This window comes from Chiloscyllium plagiosum, unplaced genomic scaffold, assembly GCF_037043375.1.
Source record: "Chiloscyllium plagiosum isolate Xiang-an unplaced genomic scaffold, Cpla_swu_hap1 HiC_scaffold_5, whole genome shotgun sequence".
NCBI classification, from domain to species: Eukaryota; Metazoa; Chordata; class Chondrichthyes; order Orectolobiformes; family Hemiscylliidae; genus Chiloscyllium; species Chiloscyllium plagiosum.
This window is the reverse complement of record NW_028270143.1, coordinates 13,415,488-13,439,749: the sequence shown is the minus strand read 5'-3', so window position 1 is coordinate 13,439,749 and position 24,262 is coordinate 13,415,488. Positions and strand designations below refer to the sequence as shown.

The following is a 24,262-nucleotide window of genomic DNA, read 5'->3' as shown; positions in this document are numbered from 1 at the left end:
ACTCAAAATGATTGTACTATTTAATCCAAACCTGGCATGACCTCTTTTTCTGAAAATGTGTTGCTGGAAAAGCGCAGCACCAAACCATGTGATCCCACCACCAAACCATCATCTCCCAGACCATCCATAACCTCATCACCTCAGGAGATCTCCCATCTACTGCCTCCAACCTCATTGTCCCACAACCCCACACCGCCTGTTTCTACCTCCTGCCCAAAATCCACAAACCTGACTGCCCCGGCCGACCCATTGTCTCAGCCTGCTCCTGCCCCACCGAACTCATCTCTGCACCCCAGGCCATGACCTCTTTTTCTATCAATGTTTGGAGCTCAAATCAGAAAAGAAATAGCATTCCATTGCATATATTCATCTATCCCTGAACGATTGACCAACACATCTGCGTACCAACAAGTCCATGATTTCATTTCACTGTATGTGATCATCAGTAGATAAATGTGTGTTGAATTTTTTTTTATTTAGCTGAGTGTTAATTTTGTCGAGATTTTTGGAGGGTTTCTGGCCCTAATGGGAAAGTGAGATCTCTCATCATACCTGACCATAACTGACTCCTTAACAACCTCCCTCACTCCTATGACAGGCCATATGCCCAATTCTATCCCAATTTTGCCCCCTTGTCATTCTCAGAATAACTTGCAACTCGTCCGATATTTATTGAACAACCAACATCTGATCATCTTGTGCTAACAGATGTTAGTAATCTGCAGTTGACCCTTACTGGTAATGCAGTGGCACCACAGCCACAAGGCCACTGCTTACAGCACATGACCAGAATGCTGTAACATAGTGCAAATGTAACACCATTCTCTCACTGTAATTGAAGTTTCACCATCAGGCTAACGTGGTTTTCCTGTCGTAGCTGCATCCAATCTAAATACATTCTGTAGATTACTGTTACTTTGTCCCCAGTGCTCACTGTTGTAATGGTGGTCAGAGATCACCTGGCCATGAATAGAATGCTATCCTTTCCTAATGATGAATTTGACACTGTTATGATATGGCCCTCCCAGCACCATGTATGTATAATTGATAGCACCTGTGTTTCCGTTTCATAATACTGTTGAATTCATCAGTGTTAACATTCGATTAAGGGATAACATTCAATTGAGGGCCAGGTGACCTCTGATCGCCGTTATGACAATGGTCACTGGAGACAAATTAACAGTGAGACATGGAGAATCTCGAGGGACATGTCTCCATTATTCAACCAGCTTCAGCATTCGCATTTGTGGTGAAGGTGCCATGTTGGACGACTGACCAAAATGTGACATGAGAAAGAATGTGTATTATAAAACATTGAGTGTGAGGTAGCAGAGAGAAGATGATTGCACTTACACTGGCAGAGAGGAGAAGGCCATTGACTTTCTTCCCACAGTATTATACTGGGTGTTCCTTCACATGGCTGAGACTGCACTGATCTAACTGATTAACCTCAGACCAGACTGGGAGGGTCTAGTGTTGTGGTCCCTCTGCTGGTACCATGAAAAGAGGAAGTTCTTCCTTTGTGCCACACCATCTGCCAGGACTTCGAGGTCATTAATTTCCCCTATCGATGAATGTAACCTGAACCAAGTAGGTTCTCTCTAGATTGACAGTGCTTGACCATGCACACAGCAGCCTTTTAATGTGATGTGGCACCGAGGATCCTGAGATACCCTTGAAATGGCGGGGCTCTCCAGCTAAAGTACGTTGAAGAATTAGTTGAGATTGGATGAGATATCAGACTTACAGACATGGTAAGTTTTTAATGAGGCAAATGACCATATGAGGAAACTCTTTAGGCCTCACAGAGAGCAGTTCTCCATGAAACTTGACAAAAATGATACATTTCCAGAATTAACCTAAAGAAAATATGGGTTATTGATATACTTATGTCAAACACCCCACAGAGTATTTCAAATAGCAAATGCAGTCAGATCTCTCAGATTTCTCATCAAACCTCCAAACATTAGTGACACCATGGGTCATGATGCCTCATTAAATGTTATAAACATTTCCTGCTTCTTCTTCTTAAAACATGTAGCTTTGGAATTTGTTGAAAAAGTGCCTCATCACTGATGCCTCATTGACAGCTCACACGCTAACTGGGACTGCACTCCAACATCTACTCATAGGCACAATTTTAGCTTTTCACAGAAAGCTGGCTTCACCAAACTGAGATTCCCTTGTTTTCTTTCCCCCCAAGCTCTAATCTTCCTCACTTGCACAAAGGAAATTACTGCCTGTGCATTTCCTTCACCCTCACTCTCATCAGTGTTGACCTATTAAATACACATGGTTTCTTCTGAGCCCTACAGCTTCAGGGGTGTTCCCTGAGCCCCAACTCCAGCTTTAGCTGCACCATATGGCTCCCTAGACTCAGGCTGAGTTCTGGTGCCTCAAAGCTTCTACAGCAGCTCTGTTTTGGCTGAGAGCATCTTCTCCCTTCTTTTAAGTAACTGGTTGACTAGGTGCCTGAAGGTAGCAATCTTGTCCACTGATTGTCTCTGTTCAACTGTCTAAAATGGACCTTTCGGTAACATTTAAACTGTTCTGAATGATCTGTTGAAAATATTTCAATAGGCCCTGCCCTTGTTCCTAAGCAGTATAGAATGTAGCAAATACTTGGATCAGTCACATTTAACAACCCAAAAGAGGATTTCATCATAACATTTACAAAACATTGAACTCTGTGACTCATTTAGTAGAAACAAATTATTTGCAATTTAAATGAAATCTGATACAAAACATACCTTGTACTTTTGTGAATGTGTAACTGTTAAGTCAGTAGCTTTAGACTGGTTTACACTGATTCCTGAGGCTTCACAGAGCCCAAATGTTAGGTTAAGCATGAGCCAGGAAACAGGGACAAAATGGATGTTCGAAGTTTATCTCAACTAGGAGGGGATGCACAGAGGACTTTGCCATGAAAAGCAGGCACACCCATCTTGCTGGTATCTCTTTTCTTAAGAGCAAAATTGAAACAATCTTTACCATCAGCATTTTATAGTATATTACATATTGGAGAGCCCAAGTTTTTTTAATCATGTATCTTATTTAAAGTTAACAACTTTTGTGTACTGCTAAAGCGGTACCTCTCTAATGACCACTAGTTTTGAAAATCATTATAATTGCACATGACTAGTGTGTATACAATAATGTTTTACTATCATGGATTACCTTATTTATTAGATTGTAAGAATTTGAAGTTGGGAGAAATGGGCAACAAGTTTATTGGCAAATTTTTTTAACAAACAAATAATAATGCTACTTTGATTTTATTCCAATGTAGAAGATAAAATAGTTTTTCACCAGCTTTCATTGTAGAGAATGGCATCAAAGCCCTCGTAGCACTGTCTGACTGCTGAGGATACTCTGCCTCCATTTGGCCACAAACATCTGCCAATCATTTTGGCTGGCACTCAAACTCAAGTGTACCATTAGTTGCTATGACAAAGATGGTCTCTTGATCTTTATGGCAGCTCTCATTTCTGGCAATTGCAGGAAAATTTGAGCAAGAGTAGCAAACACGACTGTTTGTGTTGTCCATTGGGAGGTGCTCAGTAACCGCAGCCCATGTTCAGTGGTATGTTCCTTGCTGTCATCTTTAAAATTGCTCTGCAAGCCTGATTTGTTATTTGTCAGAGATTTGTACAGGCTTGGAAGTATTTCGCGTAGTTTTCCTCCATGATATTCAGCCCAAAATTCTAGCTTTTCAATCATGGCTTCAGTCTTTTCCTTGATGTTTAATATTGTCGTGCTCAATCTTTGGAGTCCTACATTTCGTTCTGTGAGGTGAAATAAAGGTCTGAGAGGTAGCCCAGGTACAAGCCAGACTGAAACTTGCAGACATGAGAACTGGTGATCGGTGAAGACTAATTTCATCTCAAAGTGCAGTTCAAAAAACTGTTCAACGCTTCTCCATGAGAAAGCCAGTGAACATTGGTGTGGAATGTTCACTTCTCATTTCATACAAACATAGAATCCCTACAAGTGTGGAAACAGGTAATTCAGCCCATTGAGCTGAAAATGTGTTGGAAAAGCGCAGCAGGTCAGGCAGCATCCAAGGAGCAGGAGAATCGACGTTTCGGGCATGAGCCCTTCTTCAGGGGGAGGAAGAGAGCTTCTTCAAGGAAGGCATCCTTGCAAGAGGATTCGCAGTAGGTTAAAATCTTCAAGGAGAAAGTGAGGACTGCAGATGCTGGAGATCAGAGCTGAAAATGTGTTGCTGGAAAAGCGCAGCAGGTCAGGCAGCATCCAAGGAGCAGGAGGATTGACATTTCGGGCATGAGCCCTTCTTCAGGCTCCAAGGAGCAGGAGAATCAAATTCAGCCCATTGAGTCCATATCAACCCTGCGAGAAACATCCCACCCAGACCCACCCCCATCCCTGTAATCCTGCATTTCCCATGGCTGGTCCATGTAGTCTGCACAATCCTGCACTTGTCTGTGTCTATGTTCTTTCGGAGAAACAACTGGAGGACACCGTGGGCAATTTAGCATGGGCAATCCTAAACTGCACATCATTGGATTGTGGGAGGAACCGGAGCACCCAGAGGAAAGCCACACAAACAGTGGGAGAATGTGCAAACTCGACACAGACAGTCACCAAAGGGTGGAATTGAACCCGGGTCCCCAGCGCTGTGAGAAAGCAGTGTTAACGACTGAGGCACCATATTGCCCATTTTATTGATATAATGGGAACGATGTGTCGTTCAGAGTTTTATAAAGTTAAATATTCTAATTATATTGTCCAGTACTTCCCTTAAATTGATAGGCATAATCCTAGTTACAGGTGCCTGGTTATCTGTGCTACAAGGCATCTATGTTGCACTAGGGACAATTGCTTTGTCACGGCCCCACTAGACCTCAATTTTACTTGATTTAGCGCAATTTTAGTTCATTCCTTTTTTATTCAATCTTCCCTACCTTTCAACCTTAACGTAGACCTTTTTATCCTTGTCTCATGTTGATTTACTCTGGATTAAATCACTGATCTAGAAGTAACCACCACTAATTTGAAATACAAATTCCAAAAGTTTTTTATATATGCATGTATATATCATCTTTTGTTACAACTTTCTATAAAAGTGCCTCTTCATGACACTAAGCAATGTCCTTACCCACATCACAATCATCAACTTTCCCTTCTTCCTTTGGAGGAGACCTCTTTGCCTTCCACCTTTTCCTTTCTCAAGATATTCCCCTGTTATTGAGTGTAGTTGTGGAAGGTGAAATAGACAGCAATTATGCAGGATACTCTTTCTGAGGTATATTGTCGTGCACTGCCTGAGCAGTATATCCACCTGAATCACATTTTGAGCAGTTCTATTATCTGCTCAATTATGGCCATCATAGAGGCTTGTGCAGCTTTGTCCCTCTCCTCAGTAGCAGTCTGATGAGTCTACACTGATGTTATTAGCCAGACCTTCTGTTTCACAGCATGTTCTTTAACTGATGAGGAGCGTTACAAAAAAATCAGCTGCCAGTGTGTTCCAGTCTATGCAATTTTTGAGTAGATTGGAAAGATACAATGTCAGGTATGTGTTGAATTCAATAATCAGTTCTTTTTTCTTGAACGAAAGTATGTAAGGGCTCAAACATGCCTGAAATCAAAGTGAAGTGCCTCTGACCTGGCTTCCACATCAGTCTTAACAGATATAGAGGGGCCGGTATTGGACTGGAGTGGACAAAGTCAGAAGTCACACAACACCAGGTTATACTGCTACAGGTTTATTTGAAATCACAAGCTTTCGGAGCACTGCTCTTTCATCAGGTCACTTCACTTTGATTTCAGATAAACCTGTTGGACTATAACCTGGTGTGTGTGACTCCTGACTTCAATAGATATGACATTCCAGGCTTGTAGCTTCTGTTTGAATATATCTGTTTTTTTCAAACTAGGAAAAAAATGGAGTTCTTCTACATGGATGAGCTTTATTCGGTTTATTTGTTTTTTCTTCTATTTGTTCTTTGGTTATGAGAGACATTGGTAAGGCCAACACTTTTTGATGAAACATAATTGATTTTCGTAAATTATGGTGATCCATCATAATTTTATCAAGAGCACATTGTGTAGGTACATCTGATGAGATTACATTCCCTACAGTGTAGAAACAAGCCCTTCGGCCCAACAAGTCCACACCGACCCTCCGAAGAGCAACCCACCCAGACCCATGCCCCTACATTTCCCTCTGACAAGTGCACCTAACACTATGGGCAATCTAGCATAGCCAATTCACCTGACCTGCACATCTTTGGACTGTGGGAGGAAACCAGAGCACCCGGAGGAAACCCACAAAGACACGGGGAGAACGTGCAAACTCCACACAGACAGTTGCCCAAGGTGGGAATTGAACCTGGGTCCCCGGCGCTGTGAGGCAGCAGTGCTAACCACTGAGCTATCATGCTGCCTCATGTAGCACTGTTGGGGAGGAAGCATTGAAGAATTTTGAATTCTAATTTGTATTCTTAATAATTATGGGTAAAATTGTGTTTTACAGCAAAATAAGTCAATAGACAAGCGATTCTGATACTGTTCACCATGAGCCCCATTTTGTGCTAACGATGTCATCTTAGGTACTGCTAGTAAAATCAATGCAGTAGAAAGAATGCACAGCTGTTGTATCTTTTCTCCCCTTCTATGCCTGGAAAGCACTGCACTGAAACTTTCTGTACTTTTTAGGTGCTTGTATCAGATGTCCCTGAAGGTGGCACAGCAAAGCAAGTTTTGTGCAAGTTAGAGTCCGATGGGGACCTCACCTTGTGGCTATACAGGATGTTGGTGAGGTGACTTTTAGAATACTGCATTAATTTCTAGTCTTGTTGCTCCAGGAAAGCTGTTGTTAAACCTTAAAGGGTTTAGAAAAGATTTGTATAGATGTTGCAACGATTAGAGGGTTGGAGCTATTGGGGGACACTTAACAGCCTGGGGCTGTTTTTCCTGGAGTGTCGAAGGCTGAAGATTAACCTGACAGTGGTGTATAAAATCATGAGAGGCATGGATAAGCTAAATAACCAAGGTCTTTTTCCCAGGGTAGGGAAGTCAAAACCAGAAGGCCTAGGTTTAAGGTGAGAGAAGAAAGATTTAAAAGGGACCTAAGGGACAACTTTTTCACACAGAGGGTGGTGCGTGTGTGGAATGAGCTGCCAGACGGGTTGGCGGAGGTAGGGTACAGTTACAACATTTACAAGGCATCTGCTTGGGTATATGAATAGGAAGGGTTTAGAGGGAAATGGACCAAACACTGGCAAATGAGACAAGATAGTTTAGAATGTCTGTATGGTGCAGACGGGTTGAGCCAAAAGGGTCTGTTTCCATGCTGTATAATTCCATGACTCTATGATTCTACACACTGGTTTCTTCTAAGCTAAAGGCCATGTGCAGTTCCTAACAACATTTTTTGTTGTCATGGAACAATGATCCTTTCTCCTTAAACCATGCACCACTGGAAAGAAAAGCTTCATAGAGTCATGGAGTCATAAGGCACGGAAGCAGACACTTCAGTCCAACCAGTTGACATCGACCATGTTCACAAACTAAACTAATCTCACCTGCCTGTGCTTGGCCCATATCCCTGCAAACCTTTCGTATTCATGGACTTATTCAAATGATTTCTAAAAGTTGTAACTGTACCTGATCCACCACTTTCTCAGGTACTTCATTCCACACATGAACCACTCTCTATGTAAACAAGTTGCTTCTCATGTCCTTTTTAAATTTTTCTCCTCTTACGTTAAAAATATGCCCCCTAGTTTTGAACTCCCCCACATTAGGGAAAAGACCTTTGTTATTCACAATTATCTGTGCCCCTCATGATTTTATAAACGTCAATAAGGTCACCCCTCAATCTCCAGTGCTGCAGTGAAAACATCCCAGCCAAGGGAACTTCAAGGGAAACTTATTCCTATTCCTGTGCTCTAATTTGGCATGCCCACATTTTCCCTACATCTATAGCATAGTGTAACATTTCACCAGTTCCCTCTAAGGTAGACTGACAGTCACCCAGATTCTTTCCCGGGATCCTTCGGCAATCTTAACTTTACAAATAGCAGCACAGTTACTCTCATGGGGATAAATGTGGAGACTTGAGAGATATACATGATACTTTCTTACTGGCATGAATTAATTTTAAAAGAAAACTCATCACGATTCATCCAAAGCTAAGAAAACTAATCATCTACTCCTGAAATTTAAGTCCATCTCTTCTGACAAAGCATTTCCATTGTGTCTGCTCCTTCATAGTTGTGTGCTTCAAGGCCCCAGAAATGTTCATATTTCTGGTTTCCTTCCTGTTTCTGTCTAAGTAGTACACTCACAGCATTTAAGATATACCCAAGAACATTATCGTGCCCAGAGAAGCCACTTCGGTTGAAATATACTGCCTGATGTCCAGAAGCTATAGGAGAGAAAGGATGAATGTTTGTCTTCATAATTGGCTGATGATTAAAAGAGCACTATCAGAATATACCAAGCTTCTGCCCTCAAGTGTCTCATCAGGATTTTCAGAGAAGACCAGAGGCAGTATTAGGCATATACATCACTTAGATAGCAGTCCAGTGGCGGTACCTTAGTGAGTGTTTCCAATGGTCTACATTATTTTGCTTATCTCATGGCCCACTAGAACCTGGGAGATCCTGTGCAAAGAGGAAGTTTGAGTGCACTTTACTCCAAGCATAAAATAAGGACTAAGGGTCATGCTTAATTTGACTGCACCAGTTTTCGTAGCAGTATCTGGGATTAAATAAGAGCAAAGTCTATGTGACACCTGCTCAGTGAATTGTTAGATACATTAAGGAAGTAGAATTTTCTCCATTTTGCCTGTGTCAGAGAGTCATAGAGATGTACATTACAGAAAAAACGTGACAGCTTGGTAACTCCACTATAAACCTTCCTCCAGCCCAAAAGGTATCCATTGATTTTCTGTTTCATAATACTAACAAGGATGTGAAAGTTCTAGGGGATCCTTGGTGACCATGTTCAGCCTGGTGCTGACCGTGACTGTCACAGGTTGTGTGCCCTGCCATCACTTGCCATTTTCTATATGTATGCTGAAGCAGAAAATTGGCTCAGACAGTGCCTAGGGTCAGCAGTGTTGTAGTAACCTGTGACTAAACTTGACAAAATGGCCACTTGGGGCTTTTTAGCTGACACAAGAAGTAACAAAGAGGATTGATGAGGGCAGAGTGTTAGATGTGATCTATATGGACGTCAGTAAGGCGTCCGACAAGGTTCCCCATGCGGGACTGATTAGCAAGGTTAGATCTCACTGAATACAAGGGAGAACTAGTTATTTGGATATAGAACTGGTTCAAAGGTAGAAGACAGAGGGTGATGGTGGAGGGTTGTTTTTCAGACTGCAGGCCTGTGACCAGTGGAGTGCCACAAGGATCTGTGCTGGGTCCAATACTTTTTGTCATTTACATAAAAGATTTGGATGTGAGCATAAGAGGTACAGTTAGTAAGTTTGCAGATGACACCAAAATTGGAGGCGTAGTGGACAATAAAGAAGATTAGCAGGTCAGGCAGCACCTGCTGCGCTTTTCCAGCAACACAATTTCAGCTCTGATCTCCAGCATCTGCAGTCCTCACTTTCTCCTCCAATGAAGAAGATTACCTCAGATTACAAAGGGATCTTGATCAGATGTGCCAATGGGCTGAGAAGTGGCAGATGAAGTTTAATTCAGATAAATGCGAGGTGCTGCATTTTGGGAAAGCAAATCTTAGCAGGGCTTATACACTTATTGGTAAGGTCCTAGGGAGTGTTGCTGAACAAAGAGACCTTGGAGTGCAGGTTCTTGGCTCCTTGAAAATGGAGTCGCAGGTAGATAGGATAGTGAAGAAGACGTTTGATATGCTTTCTTTTATTGGTCAGAGTATTGAGTACAGGAGTTGGAAGTTGAAAAATGTGATGCTAGGAAAACACAGCAGGCCAGGCAGCATTCGAGGAGCAGGAGAATCGATGTTTAGGGCATAAGTCCTTCTTCAGGAATGAGGTTAGTGTGCCAGGCGGGCCAGAAGTTGGGAGGTCATGTTGTGGCTGTACAGGACATTGGTTAGGCCACTGTTGGAATATTGCGTGCAATTCTGGTCTCTTTCCAATCAGAAAGAAGTTGTGAAACTTGAAAGGGTTCAGAAAAGATTTACGAGGATGTTGCCAGGGTTGGCGGATTTGAGCTATAGGGAGAGGTTGAACAGGCTGGGGCTGTTTTCCCTGGAGCGTCGGAGGCTGAGGGGTGACCTAATAGAGGTTTATAAAATCATGAGGGGCATGGATAGGATAAATAGATAAAGTCTTTTCCATGGGGTCGGGGAGTCCTGAATTAGAGGGGGATTGGGTTTAAAGTGAGAGAGGAAAGATGTAAAAGAGACCTAAGGGGCAACCTTTTCACGCATGTATGGAGTGAGCTGCCAGAGGAAGTGGTGGAGGTTGGTACAATTGCAACACTTAAGAGGCATTTGGATGGGCCGGGTGCTGGCAGGTGGAACTAGATTGGGTTGGGATATCTGGTTGGCATGGACGAGTTGGACCGAAGAGTCTATTTCCATGCTGTACATCCCAATGAGTCTATGATAAGGTAACCGAAAGGGGTTGGCAGCTACATATGGCAGACTTTCACAGCCAGACTTGTGTTCTCTGGACAGAGTTACCACATAAGATTGAAACAACTGCACTGAGGCCAGTATCCCATCACCGAGTCCCCCTTTACTTACATGTGCACAGTACATGAGCTCTGACCAGCCAGCTCACAGCCAGTCCCTAGATTGAGGGGAGAATCTGAAACTCCTGTTTATATCTGTCATCCAGGGCTCACTGCTGCGGCCAGGATAACAGCCCCAATCATGGATCTCATTCCAATCACTACAAGAATAATAAAAGATCCTGGGGCAGTCATAAAGAGTACTGGTGGAAAGAAAAGACAGGGGAATTTAATCATATTTCTGTAGACAGGCAGCTCGAAACACATAACCATTTTGATAAAGAATACTCTTGAAAGGATAAAAAGATACTTCGGCAATAAAAAAAATCCTGCTCTGTTGCAGAGCAGCAACTGCAAATGGTGTAAACAGACAGCCTCTCAGGGAGCAAAAGAGGATGTAAAGCATGGAAAATAAATAATTATAGCCTAGGTGCAGATCTTTCCATCTGAAGACTAAGAGAAAGATGACAGTATGAATTATAAGATAATCATGCAGTGAGGTCATGTTCTGTTATATCTTGAAAATCTAAATAACCTTTTAATCAATGGATGTGAAGCTGGAAAAGCACAGCAGGTCAGACAGCATCTAAGAACAAAAAGTCAATATTTTTGGCCAAGACCCTTCGTCATCCCGAAATGTTGACTTTTCTGCTTCTTGGATGCTGTCTGACCTGCTGTGCTTTTTCAGCTTCACACCTATTGAACAACGAGAACAAAGAACATTACAGCTCAGGAACAGGTCCTTCGGCCCTCCAAGCCTGCACCAATCCATAATCTCTATCTAAATCTGCTGCCTATTTTCTAAGGATCTGTATCCCTTTGCTCCATGTCCATCATGTATCTATCCAGATACATCTTAAACGATGCTACCACCATTCCAGGCATCCCCACCCTCTGCATGAAGAACTTTCCACATATGTATCACTAAACTTTCTCCACTCAATTTGAACTCATAATTGAGTCCTCCACTCTGGGGAAAATAAATTCTTGCTATCCACCCTGTCTGCACCTCTCATGATTTTGTAGGCCTCAATCAGGTCCCCCTCAACCTCCTCCTTTCCAATGAAAATAACCCTAAACTACTCAACCTCTCCTCATAGCTAGCACCCTCCATACCAGACAACATCCAAGTGAACCTCTCTGCACCTTCTCCAAAGCATCCACATCATTTTGTGGTGGCAGAACTGTACGCACTATTCTTAATTTGGCTGAACCAAAGTCTTATACAACTAGAACATGACCTGCCAACTCTTGTACTCAATACCGTGACCAATGAAGGAAAGCATGCTGTATGCCTTCTTCACCACTCTACTGACCTGTGTTGCCACCTTCAGGGAACAATGGATCTGAACACCCAGATCTCTCCGTACATCAATTTTCCCAAGGACTTTTCTATTTACTGCATAGTTCGCTCTGGAACTGCATCTTTCAAAATGCATCACCTCGTATTTGTCCGGATTAAACTCCATCTGTCATTTCTCTGCTCAACTCTCCAATCTATCTATATTCTGCTGTATTCTGATAGTCTAATAGTGGGTGTGAACACAGACTTTTAAAATTTCCTTTGTGTTCCCTTTTGCTGGTTGTCAACAAAAGCTCATGTTAGGACTTGCGTGAATGCTCTCTGTATGATGTTACTTGACTGGACAATTACAAGATGTAAATGACTACTGAGCATTAAGGAAGAAATATCAGGACTCAGAGAAGTTCTTCAGACGGATGCTACTAAAGACAGGTAAATGTGATCTGGTAGTTACACAATGACTAAGGTGAGAGAGTGAGGTTTCGTGTCTGAAGAAATGCCGGCCATGTCAGCTATTTGACATGGAATGTTTAGTTTTGTGCCCGCTGTGCCATTACACTACCGATAAGAAGCAATGCTGAACTGGCAATGCTTGTCAGGTGCATGGTGGTCTCTCAAAGAAGGCGTGTTTGCAATGAATGCCAACCTTTCAGCCAATATCTGGTGAGTGGTGAGTTTTCCTTGGAGCTGCATGTGGTAAAATAGGGCTAGGATTGTATGTTAGGGACATTGGGGTAGGATAATGAGGCAAGTTTGTAAGATACGGTGAGAAATCTTGCTGGGCCTCATGGTGAAAAATTCTTCAAAGAGAATCAACATAGCACACACTTTGCCAAAAAAAAAGGTATGATTCAGTTTTTATGAGTTCTATATTACAAATTGGTGGAATTCAATGTAATGTAACTACCTCTTGATCGAACTGCCTTGTGGGTTTCCATGAAACTTAAATCTGAGAGTTAACATAAATTAACAAAAAAATTTGCACCATTTAAAAATTTGCACCATTTAAAAGAAAGCACATTACCTGCACTGTGATAAGTGCATATCAAATGAAATTTGACTTATCTGCTGAGGTATGACTATTGGATTTGTCTTTTACATGCCCTATACTTGTATCCTGTAAATGTGCAAAGTTATATTCCCCTTGTAACAGAGGATTGAATGTTTGAAAGCACAACAAGCTATGTAGTTGATGGATGAGTTGCTATTTACTCAGCTTCTTACAGCAGCTGTGGAAATGACACACAATCCCCTGTTAGAAATAATATTTCTCCCGTGCAGATGTCATATGGTTTCTTTATTATGCACATGCAACCTGAAAAACATAAGTTTTTGTGTGTGACATATTGTGCACATTTGTGGTTCTTCAGATACTATTTGATACATTTTGAAATTACGAGAGGGAGAATGTAGAACTACTATTTATATGATAGGATTACATTTTAATTATCCTACAGGCTTGGAAAAATATCTCTCCAAGGTCTATTAGATTCATGATCTAATTTAGTATTTCCTGCATGTGTCTACATGTTATGTAATAATGATTTAACTAATTGATCTATTTTTTTTTCTAGGCTATATTTTTTGCAAATAAATAGAGGACTGATTACAAAAAAAAATAGGAACAAGAGAATTTTCATGAAGCCGTCCATCCATCGAAAACCCCTTGCTATTGATGTTTGACATCAGTTATTAGAGGGGAAGTAGTTCTTTAGGATGCTGCGCTTCGATTGAGATGAGTGCACCCTTTGCTATGCACATTGGTCTAGCTTACAGTCTGCTTCTATTTCATTGGAGCTCAACATGTTGCTTCAGCAATACAGTTTAAATGTGGTCCCTCAGCTGCACCTTGCTGACTGTGTGCCAATTAATTGAGAGTTGAAAAGCATTATTGCTGATTTCTATGTGGCAAGACACAATGAGGAGAAGGAGATACTTGCTTAATCGAACTGATGATGTCCCTGTCAAACAAAAGTCAACCGACTGGCTGTATGAGTCGTATTACTGCATGAGCCAGCAGCATCCTTTGATTGTTTTCTTGCTTTTGATTGTGATGGGAGCCTGTTTGTCACTACTGGCTGTCTTCTTTGCTTTAGGGCTGGTAAGATCCTTTCTGTTTCAACACTATACTGAAATTATTTATAAAATAGATGACGTTATATTTTGAATTGTTATAATGAAGTAAGCATTATTGTTTTTATATGTTATGTATATCTAAGTTTTGTGTCTAAAGAATATATTTTATGTAATTCACACACATTTTTACCAGTGCTACTATTTTTGTCAATGAGAATCATTGTGTAAAATTGTTTATCAATGAAAATTACCAATAACTTGGATTAAAATATGCTGTTGGATTGCAGGGCCAGTTAATAATTGTTATCTGATCCAAAACCAAAGAATGCAATACAAGGTAGTCCATACAAGGTGCAACATCCTAACACATAAGTTGCAAAGTTCTTAAAACTTTTGTATCATATATAAAGGAAAAATTGAAGGGAAAGGGTTGTTTATCCCATCTCCTTAGATCTGATTCTATGTTTCCTTCTTACATTAAAACAGCCTCAGGCTGTCAAAGTTCAATTTTGGAAATTATAGAATTCTATAATTTGAGAATTTTAAAAATATGGATTTTGAAAATAGTATCAAAATCTTCAAGAACAAAGAAAATATGGTGTTCTGAATGTAATGAATAATCGCTTTCAATCAACATGCAGAATTAATAATATGTTTTATAAACTTACTGCAACTAAAATTTTGTGAACTACAGGTATTCCTCCTCAATGCCTGTTCCACGACATAATTATTACAATATGTTTGACAGAAGGTTGTTTATCCCTCCTTCTACCTTGTCCAATTTTGACTTAATTCTGTTTATTTCCAATGATACTAGGAGCAACTGTTCCCTGATGTGTGCTGACCTAATAATTTTCAATACCAGCACCAATACAGAATTGCATTAATCTTCAGTGGAGAGGGCAGGACTATAATAGTCTTCAAAGTTTTCTGTGTCAAGTGACACCGAAATATGTAGTCTCTTTACACATTTCATAGATAGAAGACCAGAATCGTGCTGTACCATTACTTGAAATGTAAAAAGAATAAAAATGGCAGGGGAAGAATGTGCTCCTGTTAAAACAAAGAATTTTAAAATTATAGTTTTCCCTAAAAGCAATGTTGAGAAAACCTATCAGATAAAATTCAAAATCTCCTCATTTATAAATACCTTCCGCAGCAGCATGTAGGAAAGCCTATGGCCAGAAAAGTAAAAATGCAATTGTATCTTGATCATTCATGTGCAAACTTGAACATTGATTTCATTTTTATAAATTGTCATTGATTTTAAAGAAAATAGATATATATATACAATTGCTATAGCTTGCCTTCACAGCCTTAGGACATTTTAAAGCTCTTCACAGTCAATGAACTGCTCTTAGAAATACAGTGTCTGCAACATGCAGAATGAATACATTGTGCTTTATATTCTGAAATGTAGTCAAGAGATCCTTCTTAGTACACATGAAGCAAATTTCAAAGCACCAAAGAGAAGTGGTTTTGCAATATGAACTACACAAAAGATTATTGAGTTTGGGCAAACACAAAAAAGAAATCAAGGCTTTTAGGAAGCAAAACTGGAATGAGGACACAATAAATGGAAAAGCATAATCTTTTGACACTGAGATTTGACTTAATCCAAGACTAAGAAACACCATAATAATTAAAGATTTATGAAATGTGCATACTATGCCATCTGCAAGGCCTACTCTTATCTAACCCCTTTGTTTTACTAAGATTTTAACATTTCATTTGTGTTCATTGTGGCATGAATGTAGTATGAAAATCTCTCAGCTAAGCTTTTCAATGCAAAGTAGATTGCTCCCAATCAGTGACACTGAACCCCAAGTGCTGGTATGCTGGAGCGGTAGTATACTGAACCAGTTCTAAAAGTCATAGCATGCACAGTTTCCATTAATTCAATGTGTGCTATAAAGTTACTACGTTATGCACAAGAGTATCTTGACTTCTTTTGTTGGTAAACAATATGGGTCATGTGGCTATGTTGTATGCAAGGGACCATCTTTCACCATTTCTGCTACCTCCAGCAGGATTCCACAATCAAACATATCTTCCCTTCCTTTCCACTGTCAGGGACTGTTCCCTTTGTGACATGCTGGTCCAACCCTCCATTACTCCTCCAAGTCACCATTCCATGCATTGGAGAAGGTGTAACTTACCCATTCATCTCTTCCATCTTCACTGTCCAAGGCCCCCAACATACCTTCTAGATGAAGCAGCATTTCACTTTTTGTTTTAAATCAATCTATTCGTTGCTCACAATGCAATCTCCTTTATATTGTTGAGGTTTCTGAGATCATGAGGAGCATAGATAGGCTGAATAGCCAAGGTCTTTTTCTAAGCGTACGGGGTCCAAAACTAGAGGGAATAGGTTTAAGGTGAGAAGGGAAAGATTTAAAAGCGACCTGAGAGGCAGATTTTTTCACATAGAGGGTGGTGCATGTATTAGATATCTTACAGTGTGGAATCAGGTCACTTGGCCCAACAAGTCCACGCCAACCCTCTAAAGAGTAACCCACCCAATCCCATTCCCTTACCCTTTATTTACACCTGACTAGTGCACCTAACACGATGGCCAATTCACCTAGCCTGCACATCTTGGGATTATAGTACCCAGAGGAAACCCATGCCGACACGGAGAAAATTTGCAAACTCCACACAGACAGTTGTCTGAGGCAGGTATCTAACCTGAGTCCCTGCCGCTGTAAGGCAGCAGTGCTAACCGCTGAGCCACAGTGCTGCACTATGAAATAAGCTGCCAGAGGCAGGTACAATTACAACATTTAAAAGACATATGGACAATTGCATGAATAGGAATGGTTTAGAGGGACGTGGGCCAAAGACAGACAAATGGGATTAATTCATTTTGGGATACTTGGTGGGTGGCACAGTGGCTCAGTAGTTAACATAGCTGCCTCACAGTGCAAGGAACTCAGGTTCGATTCCATCCTTGGGTCACTGCCTGTGTGGAGTTTACACGTTCTCCCCATGTCTGTGTGGGTCTCTGCTGGATGCTTCGATTTCCTCCCACAGTCCAAAGATGTGCAAGCTAGATGTATTGTCCATGCTAAATTGCCACAGTGTTCAGGGATGCCTAGGTTAGGTGTGTTAGCCATGGAAAATGCAGGATTACAGGGATGGGATAGGGTGATGGGCTTCTTCGGAGGGTCAGTATGGACCCATTTGGCTGAATGGTCTATTTCCACACTATAGGGATTCTATGGCCAGCATGCACAAATTGGACCGAAGGGTCTGTTTCTGTGCTGTACTACTCTATGACTCTAAACACATACTGGGTGACTGCTTTGCAGAACACCTCTAATCTGACTGTTGGAATGACCCTGACTTCCCAGTTGCTTACCATTTCAGTAAGCAACCTTGCTCATACGCTAACATTTCTGTCATGGGCCTGCTGCAATGTTCGAACACGGGACAATGCAAGCTCAAGGAACAATATTTCATTTTTCACTTAGGCGTTTTAAAGCCTCAAAATTTCAGTATTGATTTCAATAACTTTGGAAACTTAATTAAGGAGGACAAGAAAGATAGATGTAAAAATGGATATTAACTAAAGTTTTTTTCTCACATCGTCTCCCCCTTCTCTTCTTGCCCCTTCCTCCAACAGCTTTGTCTTATTTGTGCCTCATTTTCATAGGGAGGACCCTATCACAAAAGTAAAATAAAGAACTGCAGATGCTGGAAAATTGAAACAAAAACAAAAATTACTGGAGAAACTCAACAGGTCCAGCAGCCTATGTAGACAGATAATAGAGTTAATATATTGAGCCCAGTTACCCTTTTCCATTTCATACCTTAATTTACACTCATTTTACATCTCTCCTTCTCATTCTCTATCATTAACAAACCTTTGTCTTTTGTACTGGGCCTCTTCCTCTGTCAAAAGTGTATTTAAACAATTTTCACCACCTTTTAATTCTGAAGAGGACTCATACTGGATTCAATGTTAATTCTGTATATCTCTTCACAGATGCTGCCAGATGTGTTGAATTTATCCAGTATTCTCTGTGTATGTTATACATAGTCAGATTACGTTGACTATACTCTGGCTTATTCCAATATTTATCGCACCCCTCTGTATATAGAGTCATGTATGCAATCTAAATGGTATTTAAAGTCAGTGCGAGTAGTTTGCAATACTATTTAATATGAAGATAGAAAAATAAAATTTAAAAAATGTAAGAAATAAAAGCAAATAGGTATACTGAAAATTGAAGGAACATGAAAACAAAATGTCAAATTAGTTTGAGAATAAGTGAAAGGGACAGTATGAAATAAAACCTGACAAAGAAACAGAAATATATATTTAAAGGAGAATGAGATCAATAAACTCAATAAGAATTTAAGGACAATCCAAGGATTAAGATAAATCCAATTTATTTTTGTGCTATATGTAAGAAACTCTCAAACTCATTTCATAACACAATGTGCAGAGAACATCTTTTCTCAAATAAATACATCAGAGAGATGCAGAAGGCAATCTTTAACTTGAGCTTTAGAAAATTAATTGTTAAAATGTACTCAGTAGTCTGATTTCAAACTGTAGGAATCTAACTGTTTACTGGTGTTGCAGCATAATGTTCTTAATGAAGCAGTCCAATAGAGTGTCAGCATACTGAAATGTTGGTGTTGTGTGCACCCAAGGTAGCATCAGTCTCTGTGAGTCTTCAACCGAGTCATAACAGCTCTGCCCCCTGCCCTAATAAATGCCTGCTGTCATAATAACCCACACCCCCAGCTCTCAAGCATCTTAAACCCCTTACGCACAGATCTTCCCCGCCACCCACACCCTCATGGATCTCTCCCACTTCCTCCAATCCTGCCACTCAGCTCTTTGACATCTCCCTGAGGGTTGGCAACTATTTTAAATCCTCAACGTGGAGTCATGGTGGGAAAGAGTTTGAGATACACTGCCTTAATGTATTTAAAATGCTGGCATAGAATCCACAAAGGCAGCTGTGATGCAAATGCTCCAGATATGCCCATAACTATCTCTATACCGTCCAATATGGTTGTTAATTTTACAATGATGGGCTGTCACAACCCATATATTGGAATAGGCACAGCCACTGAATGTGTTTTACTTCCTGGATGTAAACCTAGAATTCAAATCTGGAATTCCAGTACAGTATTATCTAGTGTGGTATTTAAACTTTGCATCTTCTGTCTTAAAAATTGGCTACCTATCATTAAACAAAAGGCTTCCTCATATTCTCTTTGTTTAGTGACATATCTATTTTCCATTCCAAAATCAATTGCCCAGATCTATCTACATTGTACTGCAGCCTCTTTGCACCCTCCTCACACTTACTTCCTCAGGTACATCTTTTATTGTTAGTAATTTGGATATGTTCTATAGTCTTCTCATTTAATTTCAAATTGCTGGATCTTCATTGTGTGTATTTATTTCATGCTGCATTGTGACTGGTAGACTGAAATATTGTTCCTTGGTGCCTGACATCGAGCACCCTAGATGTACACTCACATGACAATTAATTTCTAGCTCTTTACCAACAATATAACACAAAGCCATAAATATAAATTGTAAATTCCTAATGCCCAAGTACTGATACTTGAGGTATCATGATAGTTTCAGCTTGCCGACTGCAAAATAGTCTTGGATGGCACCTTATCAAACGTTATATGCAAATCCAGACATACTACATCCACTAGTTCCCTCTTATCCATCTTAGTAGTTACATTCTTAAACTCTGACTGTTTAGTCAAAGGCATTTCCCATTTCATAAATCCATGTTGTCTCTGCTTAATTATATTATGATGTTTAAGTGCCTAATAATAGCTTCAATCATTTTGCCTACAAGTGATGTTATTCTAACTGGTCTGCACATTACCATTTACCAACTTCCTCCTTTTTTAAATAATAGGGCTCTTTTTGTCAATTTTGAATCCTAGGTCATCTACTATTACCATAACTTATGGTTATTAACCAGTGGTTACTTGTGGCTGGTATAGTTTGTTGCCACTGATCCTTCTTTCTATACTAAGTCCAAACATCTGTTTAATTATTAGTATTAGAGGATGGACCACGAGAGAGTCTTTATAAGAAGATTTTCTTGTTTAACATAACAAATTTGGAATTAAGGATCTTAATATAATCAGAAAAACCCATCTGGTTCACTAATGTCCTTTAAGGAAGGAAACTGGCAATAATTTCTGATCTAGTCTACCCCAGACCCACAGAAATGTGGTTGACTCCTAACTGCCCTTTAACATTCCTTGTTAAACACCCTGTTAACAAACCAACTTGCCACAGGATGTGATCTTACAAATTTGCAATACAAACTAACTAACAGGAAAACTCAACATGGAAATCAGAGTAGAATTTTGGCAGATTTAGTCTGTCACATGCTTAAAAAACTTCAATCTTTCCCACTGCCAAACTGCAAAATAGGACATGGTCCACTAGCATCAGCTGCACATACTCTTCCCCATGGACCTTGGCAATTCAGTTTCAAGGAGCCATTGCAAGCCTCCAATGGCATTGTCACTGCAGCCTGCAAGGGCAGATGGGTTTGGCAGAGCACACCAGTAACAAGCAGTGTCCATGTGCAAGAGGTACAGGAACTGCATAGTGAAAGGAACTTCTTAAATGACATGGCCCAGGTTGCCTACCAGGCCTGCACCTTTGCTCTGTCACTGCACATTTGCCTGATGCCTGTATTTGATGCTTGTCATTCACCCTCTGTCAATGTGCCTGGTCACTGGCCAAAAAGTTCAATGTGCTACAAGCATCTAAAGGCAAAACAGATGCAGGACAATCGTAGAAATGATGAAACACATGAGTTCATGAAACATAATAATTATTGGCTTAATAGAAGTTGGAAAACCAAACTTTCAACATGACAATGTTGACTTAACAAACTATGTACATCACATTGTATGCTGAACAAACTATTTACATGAATTTTCTAGCCATTGCACACATCTCATTAGAAGACTCTTTCCTTCCTCGCACACCGCCACACACCCCCCCACCCCCCCCCCCCCCCCCCCCCGCCCCACCAACATTCTGCAATGCAATGAGCTCCACAGGTGAGATAGAGGGGGGCCTGCTCCATAATGGAACACTTTGGCCTTTGAGATTTGGTTGACTGGCACCAGAGATATTAGTGTCCGGATGGGCTTCTTGCCAGATCCAGTTGACCCTCCTTGGTTGGAACTTCCAATGGTTGGAGGGGGCAGGCAGGGTGGAGTTGGAGGTCCCAGCCATCTCCATAGTTTCCCGAGTGTGGAGGACCTGTGGGTGACTCCTCCTGTGGCTGGATTCCTCATCTGTCACCTATGCGAATGGGGCACCTGGACTAGGCTCAAAGCTCACCATCCCCCCCCCCCCAAGTTGCCCATGGAGGCAGATAGATGGTTACAGGCTGGCTGCTCCACTGTACGGTTAGGATAACAAGCAGTATTAATAGACTGACTGCATTGCTTCAGCTTCTCAGCTTTGAGGGCCAGAGCTACCTGGACATCTGCCTCTCCTCCCTCTGCATCTGGGATGAAATTTGGCACCTGACCACAGGGTCACCTCCTGTCGTGGGCTCAGCAGATGCCTGGTTTCCAGCAGTCATCTGATTGCCAGTGACCTGGCGTGTTTCTCCCTCACATCTGCTGACCTGTCGGTGTTGAACACTGTGTATCCTTACAGAGCCCACTGGAGATATCCTCATCCATATTGCTGGAATGTCCAAGACAGTGTCAATGATGGCCGATCTAACATTATTAACTGGGGATGTCAAGGACCTGTCCTATCCAGGAGATGGCTAGTCCTTGGGAGGATGGGTCTCCCTGTAAGACGCAAGAGCAGAAGGCACTGCTGCCACCAGTTAGTATTGATGTTTGAAGCCTGCTTAATGTGGCCATTGCAGCGGGTAGACAAGTGTTACTTACTCAGATGTTGGGAATTGGATGTTTTGCCATCACTGAATCCTCCAGTATCAACATCCTGGGGATTACCATTGACCAGAAACTCAAGTTGTCTCACCAAGTAACTACAGTGGTTTCAAGGGTAGATCACAAGCTAGGAATACCTGTGGTGAGTAACTCACCTCTTGACTCCACAAAGCCTGTCCATTATCTACAAGATACAAGTCAGGCGTGTGATGAAATAGGTGGGTGCATCTCCAACAACACTCAAGAAGCTTCACACCATCCAAGACAAAGTAGCCCACTTGATTGACACCACATGCACAAACATCCTCCTCCTCCACCTCCACCTCCACCACTGATTAGCAGCAGTGTGTACTATCTACAACATGCACTACAGAAGTTCATCGGAGATCCTTGGACAGCAGTTTCCAAACTCACAAACACTTTCATTTAGAAGGACAAGGGCACCACCACCTGCAATTTCCCCTCCCAATCCCTTACCATGCTAACTTGGATATCACTATTCCTTCACGGTCACTGGGTCAAATTCCTGTAATTTGCTCCCTGATTGTTTGTCAACCCAATCAGGGTTCCCATGTAGGGAAAAGGAATTTGTATATAGATTGCACCTTTTACAAAAGTAAGGGTTTTGGAGATAGTCAAACTCTGCTGTGCTCCATGGCTACACCCTGACCAATCAGAAGCTACCTACCTGGTCTGATAATTAAGATTGACAGTTAACTGTTTTGCTGCATCTCTGTGCCAATAATGGCACAACCAGTCAGAACACTCTTCTCATTCTGTATAAAATGTTGTGTTTTCTTTTCATGTATAATTCTTGCATTATTGTTTTGACAAGTACAAGACAATAAGCTTCAACTCTAGTCTCTGTTTCGCAAAGCAGAATGTGTTTTATTACCTTCTGGTCTTTGTTTTGTCAATTAAAAGAACACATGAGACATCATATGATAGGAGTAGGAAGCAGCATCCTATAAAGGCTATAATTAATGAGCCACAACTTGTTTTGAAGGTTTATAATCTTGACAGGAAATTGAAAGGAGGCTGAAACCTCAGTGAGCCCAATATTCCATGTTTATGTGCAATTTGAAAACATTCATTGGTGAAGTAATTTATGGGTAATTCAGTGCTTAGAGTTATTTCATAAATAATTAACCACCTCCAGTGGACATAATACTAATTATAGCCATTTAATTAGATACTCTGGATTGCAGCATTATAAATATAAATTTTAATTGCACTTGGTGCAAGTCAGTAATATCTATTTCCCAACTGCAATAAATATGACAACAACCAATACAGAAAATGCTGGAAACTCTTAACAGTTTAGTATCTGTGGAGATGGAAGAGTTTTAGATGACTAAACGTTCATTTGAATCAAATGTTATATATTGTCACACACAGATTTACAATGCATTCCTAAAATAAACAGAACTGATTGAAGGTACGGATTTAATTATATTGTGTAAATGTAGCCTACTATTTGAATGACAGTTCAGATATTGGAAACTTCTGAAACTAAAAACAAAAAAAAACTGTTTTCTTTTTTGATGCATAACTGAGCTTATTACATGAATAAATATACCATGGTGATATACTGAGGCAGCTTTTCATTTCTCTCTTCCCCAGGACATTGAAGACCATGTGGCTTTCCTAATAACTGTTACGACAGCCTTGGCTATATTCCTCACAATTTTTATTCTGGTCTGTGTGGAGTCTGTTTTCAGAAAACTATTGCATGTGTTCTCCCTAGTCGTTTGGGCATGTCTGGTTGCTATGGGTTACCTGTTCATGTGCTTTGGTGGAATAATTTCTCCTTGGGACCAGGTAAGAACTCTACAGAGGAATAAGATGCAAATGTCAGTTAATGAACCATGCTGAGATGTAATATCCTTCAGATTTTGTTTTTGAAATATATTGTCAACTAAAGTTAGATTTGAGAAAGCAATAACAGAACAAATTTAACTGATTCTTTTATTATATTGCACCTGCTCATCCTTGATAAGACAGATGACAATTCTGAAAAGAAAACAAGAAATGCTGTGTAATTTGAGTACAAATAGTTGTATTGTGAGGTTGCTAGATTTCAGTTATCATTTCTTACCTATGTTTTCATAATTAGTGGCTATTCCTATTTGTATTTTTAACCATGTCTTGGAACTCTTGAAACTGAGATAGTAACCTATACTTAATAATCTGTAAAAGCAGCTCTTCAAACTGCCCAAGAGAACAGGCATGTAAAGCCTGCAATGACTTGTCACTAAAT

At 40.7% G+C, this 24,262-nt stretch overlaps 1 protein-coding gene across 5 annotated transcripts in view; it reads left to right on the top strand.

Moving 5' to 3' along the window:
• The window catches only part of adcy2b (adenylate cyclase 2b (brain)), a 627,652-nt gene that overhangs the window by 195,717 nt on the left and 407,673 nt on the right, over nucleotides 1–24,262 (top strand). For 4 of the 5 annotated variants that reach the window (XM_087986815.1, XM_087986818.1, XM_043689618.2 and 1 more), the window contains exons 2-3: nucleotides 13,575–14,101; nucleotides 23,626–23,823. In XM_087986815.1, coding sequence (XP_087842941.1) covers nucleotides 13,904–14,101; nucleotides 23,626–23,823 — 396 coding nt within the window. In that variant the 5' untranslated portion in view covers nucleotides 13,575–13,903. Of the gene's footprint in view, nucleotides 1–6,694; nucleotides 6,781–13,574; nucleotides 14,102–23,625; nucleotides 23,824–24,262 lie in introns of those variants that run through there. The other variant, XM_087986817.1, reaches the window with a different exon arrangement.